Source organism: Sinocyclocheilus grahami, unplaced genomic scaffold, assembly GCF_001515645.1.
Source record: "Sinocyclocheilus grahami isolate Dianchi unplaced genomic scaffold, SAMN03320097.WGS_v1.1 scaffold548.1, whole genome shotgun sequence".
In the NCBI taxonomy this organism is placed as follows: Eukaryota; Metazoa; Chordata; class Actinopteri; order Cypriniformes; family Cyprinidae; genus Sinocyclocheilus; species Sinocyclocheilus grahami.
In genome coordinates, this window is record NW_015505727.1 from 265,104 (window position 1) to 281,703 (window position 16,600).

General features: G+C 38.6%; 1 protein-coding gene across 6 annotated transcripts in view; it reads left to right on the plus strand.

The window, feature by feature from the left end:
• Positions 1 to 4,725: 4,725 nt before the first annotated feature.
• The window catches only part of LOC107555885 (potassium voltage-gated channel subfamily C member 2-like), a 103,025-nt gene continuing 91,150 nt past the window's right edge, over positions 4,726 to 16,600 (plus strand). For 4 of the 6 annotated variants that reach the window (XM_016238811.1, XM_016238815.1, XM_016238814.1 and 1 more), the window contains exon 1: positions 4,727 to 5,494. In XM_016238811.1, coding sequence (XP_016094297.1) covers positions 4,940 to 5,494 — 555 coding nt within the window. In that variant the 5' untranslated portion in view covers positions 4,727 to 4,939. Of the gene's footprint in view, positions 5,495 to 16,600 lie in introns of all 6 variants that reach the window. The other 2 variants (XM_016238809.1, XM_016238810.1) reach the window with 1 other exon arrangement.

Below are 16,600 nucleotides of genomic sequence, written 5' to 3' on the forward strand. Positions count from 1 at the left end.
TTGAGAAAAGGTTTTGCAGATGCCTCTTATTTAATTAGATCTTTTGTATCTGGTGCAATGAAATTCAGGCTTTTTAAGTGTGGCTTAAGTGTCTAAAGACTTTGTGGGGCTAGTGTGTATGTTACTTTACAGCAATAAATGTTATATATATTTTTTTATAAGATGATTTTAACTTCAGACCATTGCTTCTGGCCAAAATATGAGTCCCTAATAACGCTTCCTCCAGTGGAAATGTTGTCTCTACCATCAAAATCCACCCACATAATTATTTTTGAACTGTTTTGGGTTGTAAACGGTGCTTGATCTGTGCCAGAGAACTTATTTACTGGAGGATGCATTATTATGGATAGAGGACTCGTATTTTAGCTGATCTGAAGTTAAACGACTTGATTGATTTGTTTCTTACAAACACCGCTTTTGGCTTCTCAAGATGTTAACTGATGGACTGGAGTGGTGTGGATTACTTGTGGATTATTGTGACGTTTTTATCAGCTGTTTGGACTCTCATTCTGACGGCACCCATTCACTGCAGAGCATCCATTGGTGAGCAAGTGATGGAATGCTAGTGTAATGTATCAAATTTTCTGTTTATTTTAGGTTCACTTCCCAGTTCCAAGATCTATGCACTAAATGCATGACTATAGGAAAGTGTTTGGTTTAGTTCTATTCTCAAAGGAAACCTCCATGTTCATGTGTTGCCAAAGCAGCTCACGACATGTTAATTTTAGCTCCGGAGCAAAACACATCAAGCTATGAAGACTATGACTTGTATTCGGAAGTTGCACAGAAATGTGGGATAAAACGTAGTTAAGATTAATCTGAGTGGCTGTAACAGCTTCTCTGTGGCTTTATGAATTATGAATGTCCGTCCCAGTCTTGCTACTATTTTTAATTTCGTTTTTGCAAATAGGATTAAGACGCTGGTGTGTGGGAATGCATGTGCGCCGCATGTGTCTTTAGACATGCAAACGTGTTTCTTCTTCATCTTCAGAGCTGCAACACTGAATGTGACAGTGCTGCTATTTTTGCACTGGGTTTTTCCTCGGGTTTATAACACAGGTGAATCTTTGACACGGTGTGAATGTATTCGCAGAAAGCGAAAGATGAAAACTGCTCTGAAGCTGAGGCCGAAATATCTGGAAGTAACGTGTATTTATTGTAGTAATTTAGTCAATAGTTTGTCATTTAGCTAACAACATTAAATGGGACATAAGTGCAAACTTAACATGACTTATTATATGCTCATTAATCAATTCCTTTGGGATTTGAACCTGCAACCTTTCAGGTCTTTAACTGCTAGGCTACAGCACCGGTTGTGAGCGAATCAGTGGCTGGTTTCTGTTTTTCTGGGAAAGACCCCTGGATACTGTAATGAGCTGGTGTGAGTCAGACATGATGAATCACTCCATTAGGTTCAGTCCGGCGGTGATTCGCTCTCTGCTCTAGATAAACCAAACCCTGTTTTGCACAGTTTAGAAAACACCATCCACCTTTAAATGGGATGTTTCTACTTTGCAGTATTACTCCCTTTGATTACATCCAGTTTCCTCTTAGTATATACATTGCCCATACACTATCCTTTTTATCCACCTTATCTAGCAACCAAAAGTAAGCTGTTTTCCGTGAATGTGCAAGACTTCCGGTTCATTCATAGAAGAATCAATGCGTAACACTATTTGCACTACAAACCAGATTGTTTATAATTAGGACAATACATTAAAATATAATGGATAAGAAATGCCTATTTGCAATATCAACAGCATAACGAGATGTTTTGTGCGGCTAAAAATAACTGAAAGCGAATGACACCGGAAGTCTCGCTCATTCACGTTACAAGTGAACGCCTCCATTATCATCACGTTAAAAATAAGGTTGTGGAATAAATAGGTTGAGTATACATAAAGATTATCCTCTCTTTGTCAGGTGTGTATTTTAGTCAAATATTTATTAAAATATTCCATCACTGAGCGTAGCTTGATGTTAAAGGGGTCATATGATGTTGCTAAAAAGAACAGTATTTGGTGTAATGAAATGTGTTTATGCGGTTTAAGGTTAAAAAAACACATTATTTTCCACATACTGTACATTATTGTTTCTCCTCTATGCCCCGCCTTTCTGAAACGCGTCGATTTTTACAAAGCTCATTGGTCTGAAAAGCGAGGTGTGCTCTGATTGGTCAGCTATCCAGTGCGATATGATTGGCCGAATACCTCAAGCGTGAGACAGAAATGTTACGCTCCTACCATACTGTGATGATGCCCTGTCAGGCCGGAGCGATGATTCAAAAACATGAAAACCCATTATAAACGAGGCATTCGTTGCATCCAGTGGGGACATAATTATGGATTATAATGACTTATACTGTCTTTTTACGTGTTGCGTTGCATCGCGCCGCGTAAACATAAAACCATGTCTGCATTTGTGATCGGAGAAATGACAAACAACAAGAATAAAAGTTACGCCTTCTTTCTTTGCGTGAACATTTGGGCGGCGTTATGCAAATCTTCCCACATAGTGAGGTAGACATGTGGGGGCGTGTTAGGACGAGCCATTTTAGGTAGGCGTGGTTGACTCTTTAACTTTTATAAAGAATATCTCTTTGGATTTGAGACTTTAGTCTTTGCAACTTTACAGATCTTCTTTATGCACCAAGAGCTTGTAACACTCCAAAGAGAAAGGAAAAATTGAAATCGCACCTTTAATTCAGTGAACGCTTTGATTCAGCAAGTTAATTGAGTGATCGATTCATCAGACTGATTCAAACTGTAGCTCGAGCGAACTGAGTTTGTGAACCTCTTTTTTTTCTTTTTCTTTTTTTAATGACTCTTTAAAAGTAGTCGCTCAAAATAGTCATTTGTTCGTGAATGTAATGGTTGCATGTATTTGAATCACTAAAAGAATCTGTTCATTGGAATCATTTATTTGAATCAACAGCTCAATGGCATTTTTCTTGCCAAAATTTCCTTTTAATTTTGCCATATCACAATCAATTTGACCTTCAGATTTGGGTAAAAGGAGTTATTTTGCAATGGGGTTGTAGATTCATCCGCAAATATAACGTAAAGAGCAATCAGTGGTTTGTAGACAAAGAGCAATGGTTTGTAGACATTTACATTTGACAAGCTTTGAATGAATGAATGAATGAATAAATAAAGACTTGGTAGAGGTTTCTAGAACAGCGCGTCTATCATTCTTTATACAGACATCTCCAATTGTTTTTTCACGTCTCAGATTAATTTGTGTAGGCTTTATCATAATTTGGTATGATTAGTTTGGGCAATTATGAGCAGTATTTCCTGTATCTGAACTCTAATTAGGCCCACACATATTTTGCATATGTGTCATTGTTTGGAAAATACAAATCATTACTAGCTAAATAAGAATGAATGATTATTATTTTAATTTTTACATTAAATGTCTGTTTTCAGGCTGTTGATTTTAGGCTTGTGCTACCAGTTTTCTGGCAAACAGTAATTTCATAATATTGAAAAATATGAAGAAGAAAAAAACTATCGAGTCCTATAGGTGATTTCAAAAATGTTTAAACCATAATAAAAGATTAACAAATCATATATCATGAATGAGTAATTAATAATTGGAAGTTATTCATCACGAATGTTAGGGCTGCACGATTATGACAAAAATCATAAGTGTCGATTATTCCCTTGAAATTGTGATTGCGATTATTCATTATGATTACCACAATTTACGTTGAATGATGTTTATACCATTGTTTGATGCGACTGCATGCCGTATTTTTATATGAAAATAAACAAGCTGAAACACTAACTGAAAAACTTTTAGTGCTTTTCTATAGTATTAAGCCTCAAATGTCAACTATACATCGGATTGGTTTCTTTAAATTATAAAAAAGTAAAAATATGATTGGTATTATAATGTTATACTAAAACTAAAATTAAAATAATAGGAAAAACCCTTAAGATAACATGCAGAATGAAAAAAACGCATCTTAAGCATGCAGAATAACATAAGTGGACTTTGAACGATTATGTAATTGTGGCATCCATAATTGTAATCGCGATTAGAAATTCGATTAATTGTACAGCCCTAACGAATTTGTCTAAGTAGGTTTTTTTTTCCATCAATGAACTATTTATTTGAACACTATGCAATGTATCACAACCTGCTCCATGTTGGGTTCGGCTGGTGTAGTTTTAGTCATGAATCAACACAAATGGGTTAATACTCCTTGACAAGTTCTGTTGCTATTTTCTGATGTAACTCATAATTATGAATCATTCACAAACTGTTAAACATTAAAATGATTGTTACTTTAAAACTAGCATTCATCTGGGAGATCGTCGGGATATGCAACCAGTTAACAGATTTATGGCATGACTCGGCCAGAGAAAAGCTGTTTCTATCAAACATTGTTTATCAACTGAGTCAGTGTAATGGTGAAGGGATAGATCAAATATGCCAATTGATGGAAGGTTTGCGAAGAAATTTCATGCTCCCAAAAGTACTTTTAAAATACAAAAATACAGTAGTTTATTTTGATACATGGTGTGGCTGCTGTATTTTGTATTTTATTTTCAAATACATTTTGATGTATTTTTGCCCAACCCTGCATTTGACAATTTTTATATGAATATATTGATGTCGAATGCCACAGATGACAAAGGGTGTGTCCTTGAGTGAGGGAGAGAGAGAGAGAGAAAGAAAGCGAGCGTGCTCTTGTTGCTCCGAAGCGCGAGCCGCAGGTGATGATGATGAATCGATAGAAGAAAGAGCTGCTGCTTTCTTTCACCTGTCCGCGCGAGCTCGGTTTGTCTCGCTCGCCGCGAATAAAGCGTTCGGTTCGGTTCGATCCTTCACTTCAATGAGGCTGTTCGCGAACTATTGGAGTACTCCAGCTTTGCCACAGCAGCACCGTAGAGTAACGTTACTCCCCTCGCGCCATGTCTCACTCTGAGAGATGGGCAAGTTCGACGATCACGAGAGGGTGATCCTCAACGTCGGGGGCACGAGGCACGAAACCTACCGGACCACGTTGAAGACCCTGCCGGGCACGCGTCTGGCCCTGCTCGCCTCAGAGTCGGACCTCGAGTCGGTTCTGGACCAGCTGCAACAAGTCCCGGGCTTCATCGAGTACAACGCGCGCAGCAACGAGTATTTCTTCGACCGGCACCCAAGCGTCTTTGCCTACGTGCTCAACTATTACCGGACCGGTAAGCTGCACTGCCCGGCGGACGTGTGCGGGCCGCTGTTCGAGGAGGAGCTGTCCTTCTGGGGCATCGATGAGACGGACGTGGAGCCGTGCTGCTGGATGTCCTACCGACAGCACCGGGATGCCGAGGAGGCGCTGGAGGTGTTCGAGATGAACGTGGACAACGACGAGGACGACGAGTACGGCAAGCGGCTTGGCATCGAGGACGTGGTGTCCGCGGACGGTACCGGCAGCAGGTGGAGAAAGTGGCAGCCGGTCATCTGGAACCTGTTCGAGGACCCGTACTCCTCCAGAGCCGCTCGGGTAAGAGCGCAGCGCGGAGTCGCCAAACGTTTACGCGCGGCTCCTTTACGCGCTTGCGCCTCCAAACAACACCAAAACTCATGCGTGCGTGCAGACAAGTCTGTTTTGTGTTTAAGTTTCCGTGCATACTAGTTAAATGCGATTAACATTTCATCAAGTTTTGTGTTACTAAGTGCTTGTGCATGCAGCTAAACCAGTGCGTTTCCAAAAAACGCCAAAACTCATGCATGCGCGCGTAGACAAGTCTGTTTCGTATTTAAATTCCTGTGCATACTAGTAAACGTGCTGGAGACGTGTGATGAGAGAGTCTCATGCAAAAATGCGTTAAATCCTGAAGTGTGAGTGTTACTAAGTGCTTGTGCATGCATCTAAACCAGTGCGTTTCTAAACGCTTGCGTTTCCATACAACGCTAAAACTATGCATGCGTGTAGATAAGTATGTTTCGTGTTTAAATTCCCGTGCATGCTAGTTAATGTAGAGATGAGAGAGTCTTCTCAAAATGTGTTAAAACTTGATGAAATGTGAGTGTTACTAAGTTCTTGTGCATGCATCTAAACCAGTGCGTAATGGTCTAACACAGTGGTTCCCAATCCTGGTCCTGGAGAACCCCCAACACTGCACATTTTAGATGTCTCCCTATTTAAACACACCTGATTCAACTCATTAGTGAAGACTCCAAGACCTCAAATGTGAGTGTCAGATAAGAGAGACACCAAAAACGTGCAGTGTTGGGGGTTCTCCAGGACCAGGATTGGGAACCACTGGTCTAACCATTGGAGAGGCAGGTGTCACATATTAAGATCAAATCAAGACAGACTTGGCAAACACATTACAGACCGCGCATGCATGAGTGTTGTTCATCTAAAGATATGCATTGGTAACAGGTGTCCAGAACAGTAAACTTCTTCAGTGAAGGCATTTTTATCCTCTGTTAAAGCAGCCTTGGGTAAATTTGGCCTGATCGAGGGAGAGAAAAGAATCGCAGCCCTCCCACACTTATGTGACACAACTCAGAGAAAGAGTAATAGAGGTTATTTTGCGTTAGTCGCCATTTGAAATGTTTTTAATTAAACGATTGGTTTGAGGAGGCTGTTAACATCAGTGGAAAAGAAAAAGATTAATTACTGAGGTTGTTGCAGGCAAATTCAGATGCACTGCAGAGATCAGCCATATCAAATTTTAAAGACCTTTTTCTTTGTGCTGCTTTGGTTTTTTTTTGTTGTTGTTGTTGCTCTGATTATATGCAGGCCAATGAGATATAAATCTGCTATCACTAGTGTGTGTTTTAGTTTAAAATGTTTGTTTTTGTTGTTGTTACTCATTTTTAAAAAATACATTTTACCATCATATTTGAAATGGAAGATTGAAAATGCTAGTTTTATTTAGAGAAACAAGGACAGTTTACTCCAAAGAGAGACTGGTCTTCACATTAAAGGAGTAGTTCACCCAAAAATGAACATTTGCTGATAATGTCCTCACCCTCAGGTTATCCAAGATGTAGATGAGTTTGTTTCTTCATCAGATTTGGAGAAATGTAACATTATATCACTTGTTCACCAATGGATGCTCTGCAGTGAGTGGGTGCCGTCAGAATGAGAGTCCAGACAGCTGATAAAAACATCACAATAATCCACAAGTAATCCACACCACTCCAGTCCATCAATTTCTTGTGGCTAAAATACAAGTCCTCTATATTGCTTTCTTCAGTGAAAAAGTCGCCTCGTCTGAATCAGGAGAGAAATCTGCACAGATCGAACACCATTTACAAGCCAAAAAAGTTTTAAACAAATGTGGTTCGATTATGATGTGAGAGACAAGAGGAGATGGACTTTTTCACTGGAGGAAGCGTTATTATGGGTTAGATTCAGATTTCGACAAGCAATTATTTGAAGTTAAAAACGTATTAATAATGAATCTGTTTTTCACAAACATGCAGCTTTTCTCTTCTCAAGACATTAACTGATGGACTGGAGTTTTGTGGATTACTTGTGGATTATTGTGATGGTTTTTATCAGCTGTTTGGACTCTCATTCTGGCGGCACCCATTCACTGCAGAGGATCCATTGGTGGGCAAGTGATGGAATGCTACATTTCTCCAAATCTGATGAAGAAATAAACTCATCTACATCTTGGATGACCTGAGGGTGAGTACTATTTCAGCAAATTGTCATGTTGGGTGAAGTTTTCCTTTAATGGTGGGTAATTCTCCAGCTGGTCTGTGGTCAGTGAATGCACACATCAGAAATTGGTTAACTGGTCCGATGTTGGTTGGTTGATTGAATTGTTTTTACCTGCAGAGGTGGACCAAACGAGGGGGCGATGTGCTCTTGTGGATCTAATCAATAATTAATTGTTTCTCTAAACGAAGAGTCTGCTAACTCAATTTTTAATGAGCAGAAACTGTGACCTTGGCACAAACAGACTCCCAGATTATGGTTCTTGCAATGTTCTTATAACATGTATGTTATTAACCAGCACATACAGTGGGTACGGAAAGTATTCAGACCCCCTTAAATTTTTTACTCTTTGTTATATTGCAGCCATTTGCTAAAATCATTTAAGTTAATTTTTTTCCTAAAAATGTTTTGTAACTTTGGCCAGATCTGTGCCTTGCCACAATTCTGTCTCTGAGCTCTTCAGGCAGTTCCTTTGACCTCATGATTCTCATTTGCTCTGACATGCACTGTGAGCTGTAAGGTCTTATATAGACAGGTGTGTGGCTTTCCTAATCAAGTCCAATCAGTATAATCAAACACAGCTGGACTCAAATGAAGGTGTAGAACCATCTCAAGGATGATCAGAAGAAATGGACAGCACCTGAGTTAAATATATGAGTGTCACAGCAAAGGGTCTGAATACTTAGGACCATGTGATATTTCAGTTTTTCTTTTTTAATAAATCTGCAAAAATGTCAACAATTCTGTGTTTTTCTGTCAATATGGGGTGCTGTGTGTACATTGAGGAAAAAAAATTAACTTAAATGATTTTAGCAAATGGCTGCAATATAACAAAGAGTGAGAAATTTAAGGGGGTCTGAATACTTTCCGTACCCACTGTATTTCCCAGAATTCACCATGCAGCTCCTAGTTTGCATCATTGTGCTCCCATGATGCCTTCAGTCTGGTTTCATCCATCTATCTATCGGTTTATGCAGCGGAGGGTTTGACGCTGTGATCATGTTGACATGCGTGTTTTGATGCCGCGCGTGCCCTTGCCACTTAAGAGGTTAACACTGGCGCATGTCTGAGGATGCTGCGCCGAGACGGTTTCCATGGCGACCTTATCGCTCATCGGCCGCCTGTGTTCATTCAGAGCGGCGATTGATTTCAGGAATCCAGTCAAGTGCGAACCCTGCGCGTGCTTTGTGCATCTGCTCCTTTCCTCTGGTGCCGTTTGAAATGAGTGTGTATGACACATTGTGGTGTGTGGATGATTCACACGCTGGAAGAATAAACACGGTCATACAGAACGTGTGTGTGTTTATGTAGGCACGGATGATCTGAACGCTGATGCTGGGAGCCAGTGTCTTGCAGCTTAAACTTTGCTGTCAGTCATTTCTTTAGATCAGTCGGCGAGCGCTGATTATCTTGTCGAGTTTCGCGTGTGTTGAGGCTGTGGGCGTCTTCGTGGGATGTTATTGTCCGTGTGCAATTACAGTAATGAAACATGATCTTTTGAGAACAAGCCTTGAGTTGATGGTGATGATTATGATGATGATGATGATGAAGCAAAATGTCTTTGTAAACACTATTAACTAGCCATTTTTGCTCCATAATGGGATGAAACTGGTTAAAATGTTTTATTCATTAATGTTTTTAAAAGAAGTCTCTTCTGCTCACCAAGACTGCATTTATTGGATCAAAAGTACAGTAAAAATTAATTTTGTTAAATGTTACAATTTAAAATTTCATAGTGTGAATTAGAAGGATTTCTGAAGGATCATGTGACACTGAACACTGGAGTAACGATGCTGAAAATTCAGCTTCACATCACAGGAGTAAATTACATTTTACAATATATTGACATAGAAAACAGATATTTGAAATTGTAATAATATTTCACAATTTTACTGTATTTTCATAAAATAAATGTAGTCTTGGTGAGCAGACGAGACTTCTTTCAAAAACATTAAGAATCCTAATTATTCCGAACTTAAAGGAGCAGTTCACACAAAAATGGCTTTTTTATTTCTTTATTTTTTAAGCTAACATGAAACATCATTTGAAACCCATTTTTGAACCATAGTATGACACATGTCTGTGTGAAACAGAATAATTAACTAAAGATGTAGAAAATTCACCTTAAAATGATCCAAACCTGTGTGATGTTCGTTCTTTGGGATATTTTGAAAACTTTGAGGTCCAAACAACTTTGAGAACAAGTCTTGAGTTTGTGATGATGATGTCATAGTGCATCTAAAATGTGTCTATTAGGGCTGTCAAAATGACTGAAAAACTAAATTCCAATTTTCTACTTAAATATTATCAAAACATTTAAAAGGCATAATTTCAGTTAGGGGAAAAAAGCTTTTGCCTTCTCTCCTGAGGCCACAAGAGGGTGCATGGCGCAAAATATTATGCACGTTGCTTCAAAGCATAATAAAATAACACAACTATCTTTGGAAAAAAAAGTGCATACTGTTTATAAATCATATATAATTAATAAAGTTGCTTAAACGATTAGAGAACACTCTAAAAAATGCTGGGTTGTTTCAACCCAACTTTGGGTCAAATATGGACTAACCAAACTGTTGGGTTAAAAATTTAATGTAAAAATTGAACCCAACGGTTGGGTTAGTCCATATTTGACCCAAAGTTGGGTTGAAACAACCCAGCATTTTTTAGAGTGTTCTCTAATCGTTTAAGCAACTTTATTAATTATATATTTTTACACAAAAAAAATGAACAGCCTAATGTCTATAAATTGTTGCTTGGCTCAGTTTTTCAACATCAGATGGCATTTGCTACCCATTTTTGCACCAATGTCAGAATGTCATGACTCATGAATGTCAGATTGAAACAGAATTCTTAACAAGAAAAAAAGGTAGCGAGAGTCTTAAAGGAACAGTTCACCCAAAAATGATGTTTCAACCCTGTATGACTTTTTCTTATCTGCGGGACACAAAGAAGATATTTTGTTGAGGAATGTTAAATATCAATTGTTGCTTGGCTCATGTTTTCATGTTAAAGGCCATGTTGTGCTGTAATGTGACGTATATCTGAGTAAAACTGAATCATTTACAAGAAAATGTAGGGTGAGATTTAAAGAAACCGTTCCTAAATGATCCAAACCTACATGACTTTTATTCTTCTGTGGGACATGAAGAAGATAATTTGATGACTGAGGTCCAAACAACCTTGAGTTGGTGTTATTGATGATGATGATGAATCATTGTGCATCTAAAATGTGTCTGTAAATTGTTTCTTGGCTCAAATTTATTTATTTTTGGGGGGGCTAATTTCAAATGCCATTTGTTGCCCATTTTTGTACCGTAATGTGATGCATTACGAATCAACAAGAAAATGTAGGGTGAGACTTAAAGGAACAGTTCACCCAAAAATTACAATCAAACCTGCATGACTTTTGTTGTTCTGTGGGACAGAAAGAAGATATTTTGAAGAACGTTGAGGTTCAAAAAACATTGAGAACAAGCCTTGATGATGTTGAAGTCACTGTGCATCTAAAATGTCCATAAATTGTTACATGGCTTTATTATTTAAGGCTTTTTTTGTGCCATAATGTGACGCATATCTGAATGAAATAGAATAATTGAGAAAATGTAAGGTGAGACTTTCGGTTTGGTTTGGCGAATCACCTAAAAATGATGTTCTAAACCTGTATGACTTTTGTTCTTCTGAGGGACACAAAGAAGATATTTTGAAGACCGCTGAGGTCCAAACAACCTTGAGTTGGTGTTATTGTAAATGTCTGTAAGTTGTTGCTTGGCTCAGTTTTTATGTTGAAGGCAACATGAAACGGCATTTGCAACCCATTTTTGTACCATAATGTGACTCATATCAGAGAATAATTGAATAATTAACAAGAAAATGTAGTGCGAGCCTTAAAGGAACGGTTCACCCAAAAATGAATGTATAACTTAAATTTTGAAGATATTTTGACGATCTTTGGAGTCCAAACAACATTGGATCCCATTGACAAAACAAGATTTTTCAAAACATCATCTTTGTTCTTCCACAGAAGAAACATTCAGGTTTGGAACGACACGAGTGTCAGTAAATAATGACAGAATTGGGCATTTCACATCAAAATATATTCATTGCAAGTTTGTAGTTGGTTATAAAACCCTGTTGGCACACTATTGAGCAGGCTTTTTGACCAGGATGTGGAGGCTGAAGGTCATGTTCACCTTCCAGAAAAACTCCCAGTGGTACTTTTTTTTGTTGCATTAACTAGCATTAAATTAGTAGCAGTAGTTTTTTTTGGCTGATTGCATAGTTTAAGTTGCATGCACATAAACAAACATGCATCCATGTGACGTGTGTCCAACACTGACCAGTGTTTTCAGTCCAAAGTCCAACATTAGCATCTTCCTCAAAGTGCACCGTTTATAGGCTCTGCGTGTCATTTTTAGTGCGAGACAGTAATTACAGATCTGTCTTTCTCGTGGCTGATGGGAGGACATTGCGAACCGCTGTAGGTGTAAACCGCCTGAGAGAACGAGAGCGAGAGATGTCTTTGCTGGAGAAATTAAACCCAACACAGGTTGCCTTGTTAAACAGGCCGCCGACGCCGCCGTTTCACGTACCGCTGGATCTGGCTTTCATGTCGAGCTCGTTTGAATCTCGCACACAATGCATTAGCGAGCTCATTTCGGCCAGTCTGAAATGCACGACTGTCTTTTGTGTTGTGATAATTGCACGGCTGGCTTTTTCCTGTATTTGCACAAACTGCTTTCAAGTCCTCCTCCGAGCCGGTCCGTGGCTTCAAAAGAGTAACACGGGCCTAATGAAGCCGTTCAGACCACCGGGGCCAATCTACACCCCCACCCACCAGGGCTCTAGACTCATTCTTCCCACTGGTCGCTCTTTTGCAGCTAACTTTCTCAGTTGGTCGCACGAGCACATGATTTGGTAATAAAAAAACGTTTATTAACAAAAATGAATAAGATGAGGCATGGCAAACACCACATGCTGTATTATATACCGACTAATAAATTACCCACTCAAAAAACCCACTCAAAAAACCCACTCAAATCCATGGACATATACAATGGTGTAGCAAAATCTCTACATGTTGACATTTATGCTTTCTAATGCAATTATAACAGCCAGATCAACACTGAGAAATGATGCACACTAAAGTCATGCATCTTTTTAGAAATACTTTATACAATGGTGGCCAAATTTAATAGAACATTAGTATTTTCACCATGCAGCTAAAAAAATGGTTTACGTCAGTTATTTCTATCTTTTGCTGTAGTGTCAGTAGGAAATATCAGTTTCCATTTCCAAACCTTAATTTTGCCATTAATTGTAATAATCCAGTGAGATATTTGTCTGACAGCAGCCAGTGCTCCACACAGAGATCTGATCTCATCATCATCCAGTCTGTCTGGAATCACATGAAGAAACATAACAAACTGAGACAGACCAAAATCTAAAACCAGAAGAACTGTGGCAACCAACGTCTCCAAGATGTTTCAAGAGACGTACCTGCAAAGCTACCTGAGAAACTATGCACAAGTGCACCGAGGGCAAAAGCTGCTTTAAACACAAAGGATGGTCACACCAAATGTTGATTTAATTTAAAGGGGTCATATGATGCTATTTTAAAGATCATTATTTTGTGTATTTGGTGTAACAGAATATGTTGACATGCTTTAATGTTCAAAAAACATTATTTTTCAAATACTGTACATTATTGTAGTTCTTCTATGCCCCGCCTCTCTCAAACACTTCGTTTTCTGCAAAGCCCCTCCTTCCGACAAGCGCAGGCTGCTCTGATTGGCCAGCTGACCCAGTGCATTGTGATTGGCCGAATACCACAAGCATGCGTTGGAAATGTAACGCCCCTTTCCATAATCGCGAGCTTCAGCTTTCACCATAATTGTAAAGACAGTACGTAATGTCCTAGTTTTACCATCAGTTCAAGCCCGAAAAGGGAACAGAGTCGCGTGACCGACACCGTGATGATGCTCGTATGTATTTGCAGTACACAAGCCGCGATTTAAGAAAGCTGACTCCACTGTGATTTGACCCTGTCTCTCTCTCACGCACACACATGACACGTTACTCTGCGCTGCGCAAAACTCCGCATTTTTTTGAACGGTCCATAGCAAATACTTAAACTATTAAGAAAACATACTTGCAGTAGATGATTCACAATAAGCGCCTGATTGTCATAGCAAAGTCGGAATTGACCTTTTTTTTTTTTTTAGAAATAGCCTTTGCACAGCCAGCCTTGTAGGCTACTCTCCTAGGTTCACAAAACTGTCGTCCATAAAATGCGTTGCACAAATTCGAACATCTGGGTTGTGCTGTTCTGTTGTAAATAAAGAAAATCTATTTATGGCATTATTTTTGACAGCATCATTTTACGCAAGCATTTTTACACAAGTGCCTAAAACTTTTAAAGGGGTCATCGGATGCCCATTTTCCACAAGTTGATATGATTCTTTAGGGTCTTAATGAAAAGTCTGTAACACAGTTTGGTTAAAATTGGTGTAAAACAACACCCTTTTTACCCTGACAAAAACAGCTCTGTCTACAGCAAGCTGTTTTATTGCATGTCGCTTTAAATTCAAATGAGCTCTGCTGACCCCGCCGCTCTCTGAGAGACGGTAAACTTTAGCTGCATTCATCGTGAAACTTGCTAACTAGCACATTATTGGGAAACGCGATTTGCAAAGATTCATTAAAAAACCTGGATCACGAATGATTCGCGCAAAGATTAGACGCATTTAGGCAGATCGGGGGGCAACCCCTTAGAAACAAAGGTAATCCACTGCGTCTTCAGTGGCTCAGATGTTGGGAGTAAATGACGACTGCTATGGTCATTATTACATCCAACAACAAAAGTCGTTCTTGTCTACATCTGCTCCGGCGGTGAAACAATGGCGGACTGATGACAGCTCACTCAGGGCGGGTCTAAGGAAAAACGCTAATGTCAATCAAACTATCGTGGGAGGGGCCTGGGTCTGTGTGACGTCACACAGACAGTCAGCTCGATTTGAGAAAGGGGAAATTATTTAACGAGATAAAAAAAAAAAAAAACACTGGGTGGATCTTTGTCATTATAGGGTGGCTGTGTACACACACTGCAACACACATTTCAGTTCAAACAACTTGTAAAAGTGCATGTCACATCCGATGACCCCTTTAACAGTACTGTAGCTTTGCAGGTAGGATTCTTGAACCTACAGTTCTTCAGTGAAGTGACTTTTTATAGGAAAATTACAGCACAGACATAATTATTTTTATTTGAGATGTATATGATAATCTCAACTTTTCAGACAACCGTTATGAAAGTTATTCAAAAGGTGATGCAGATCGGATTTTTTTTATTTTTATTTAATTTTATTGCTAGATAAAGACCTGACACATAATGGAAACTCATATGCTGTCAACTTTTTTCCCCCGCTCGATCAAGAGATGTTTTTCTAATGTCTACATTTCCATCCGTTCAGGCGAGATCCAGTCTTGTTTTATTCCAGCGTCTTTCATCTTTAAACGCATCCTCTTCTCCTGTTGTAACTGTCAACTGTTCTGACGCACGCATGTAACTTTGCTTTAGTTTATTCTTCAAAAACAGAGTAAAAATAGAGCGCTACGTCGTGCCCGTCACGCTCGGCCTCATGGGAGGTTATTGGGAGGTCTTTCTCGTACCTCTGCAACAATAACGGCTACCAGAAAGACTTTGAGCAGGAAAGAGCGTGCACTTTCCTCAAACTTGCTTCAGGTGTACAAACAGCTAAAATGAGATGCTGTCTTCATCAATCCACACACACACACATACACACTCTCTGATACAGCTCAAGGGCAGCGTGTGCTAGAGATATGAAACACGCACTCTGGTTATCAGCTCAGTGTCTCCGCATTTCGTGTGTCTCTCTTTATTTGTTCGTATTTTGTCTTCTCTTGTTCTCTGATAGCTCTGATTGTTGTAGGTGTTTGACTTCTGTGTGTTGCAATGTGGTTGTTAGGATGTTCTTGGTTGTTTTAGTGTGTTGATATTTAAGGCTACATGATATTTTGAAATACTGCAAACATACTAGCAATATGTTTACTGCAGTGGCTTGTGAAAACTGAATGATTTTAATACTTAAGTGAAGTTACGAAAAGTCCAAGTTTTCAGTCACTGCTTATCGCATTTTTCTTCAATATCATGTAGCCCTAGTTACTATGTGGTTGCTAGGATCTGTTTTTTTTAGTGGTTTTTAAATCTAATTGTAAGTCGCTTTGGATAAAAGCATCTGCTAAATGTCTAAATGTAATTGTATTATTATTATTATAAAAAGCGTAATTGCAGTTTAAAAGTTTGCTGTTCTTGTTTTCTAGCACTGTATAATTTGGCCAAAAATTGTGATGATGATGATAATAATAATGGTATTTTTATTGTTATTCTGAATAACAATGATAATAATAACAATAATTGTAATAAATAATAATAATAATGGTAATTATTAGGGCTGTGCAAAAAATCGAATGTGATTTTCATGCGAATCTCGTCAGTAAATTCTGGTGATTAGTAGTAAATCTCCAGCACGTGCGTTCAGATGGAGTGGCATTTACTACACAGAGTTCACTGACAAGCTACACAAAATCGCGTTCAAAATCAGCAATGAATCGCCTGAAAATCACATTCGATTTTTTTTTGCCCAGCCCTATTAATAATAATAATAATAATATGATAAATATAATTGCAATGTCAAATGTGTTTTAAAAAAGGTAAATCTATACCTTTTTTAAAACACATTTGAAATTGCAATTATATTGCTTGTGTAGCACTGCATAATTTGACCAATATTTGTGATTGATATTGTGATATCAATAATAATAATGTACATAATAATGGTTATTATTACTAGTATAGTACTACTAGTACTGAATAAATATGTTGTTAAAAATATTTACTGTTGTAAAATT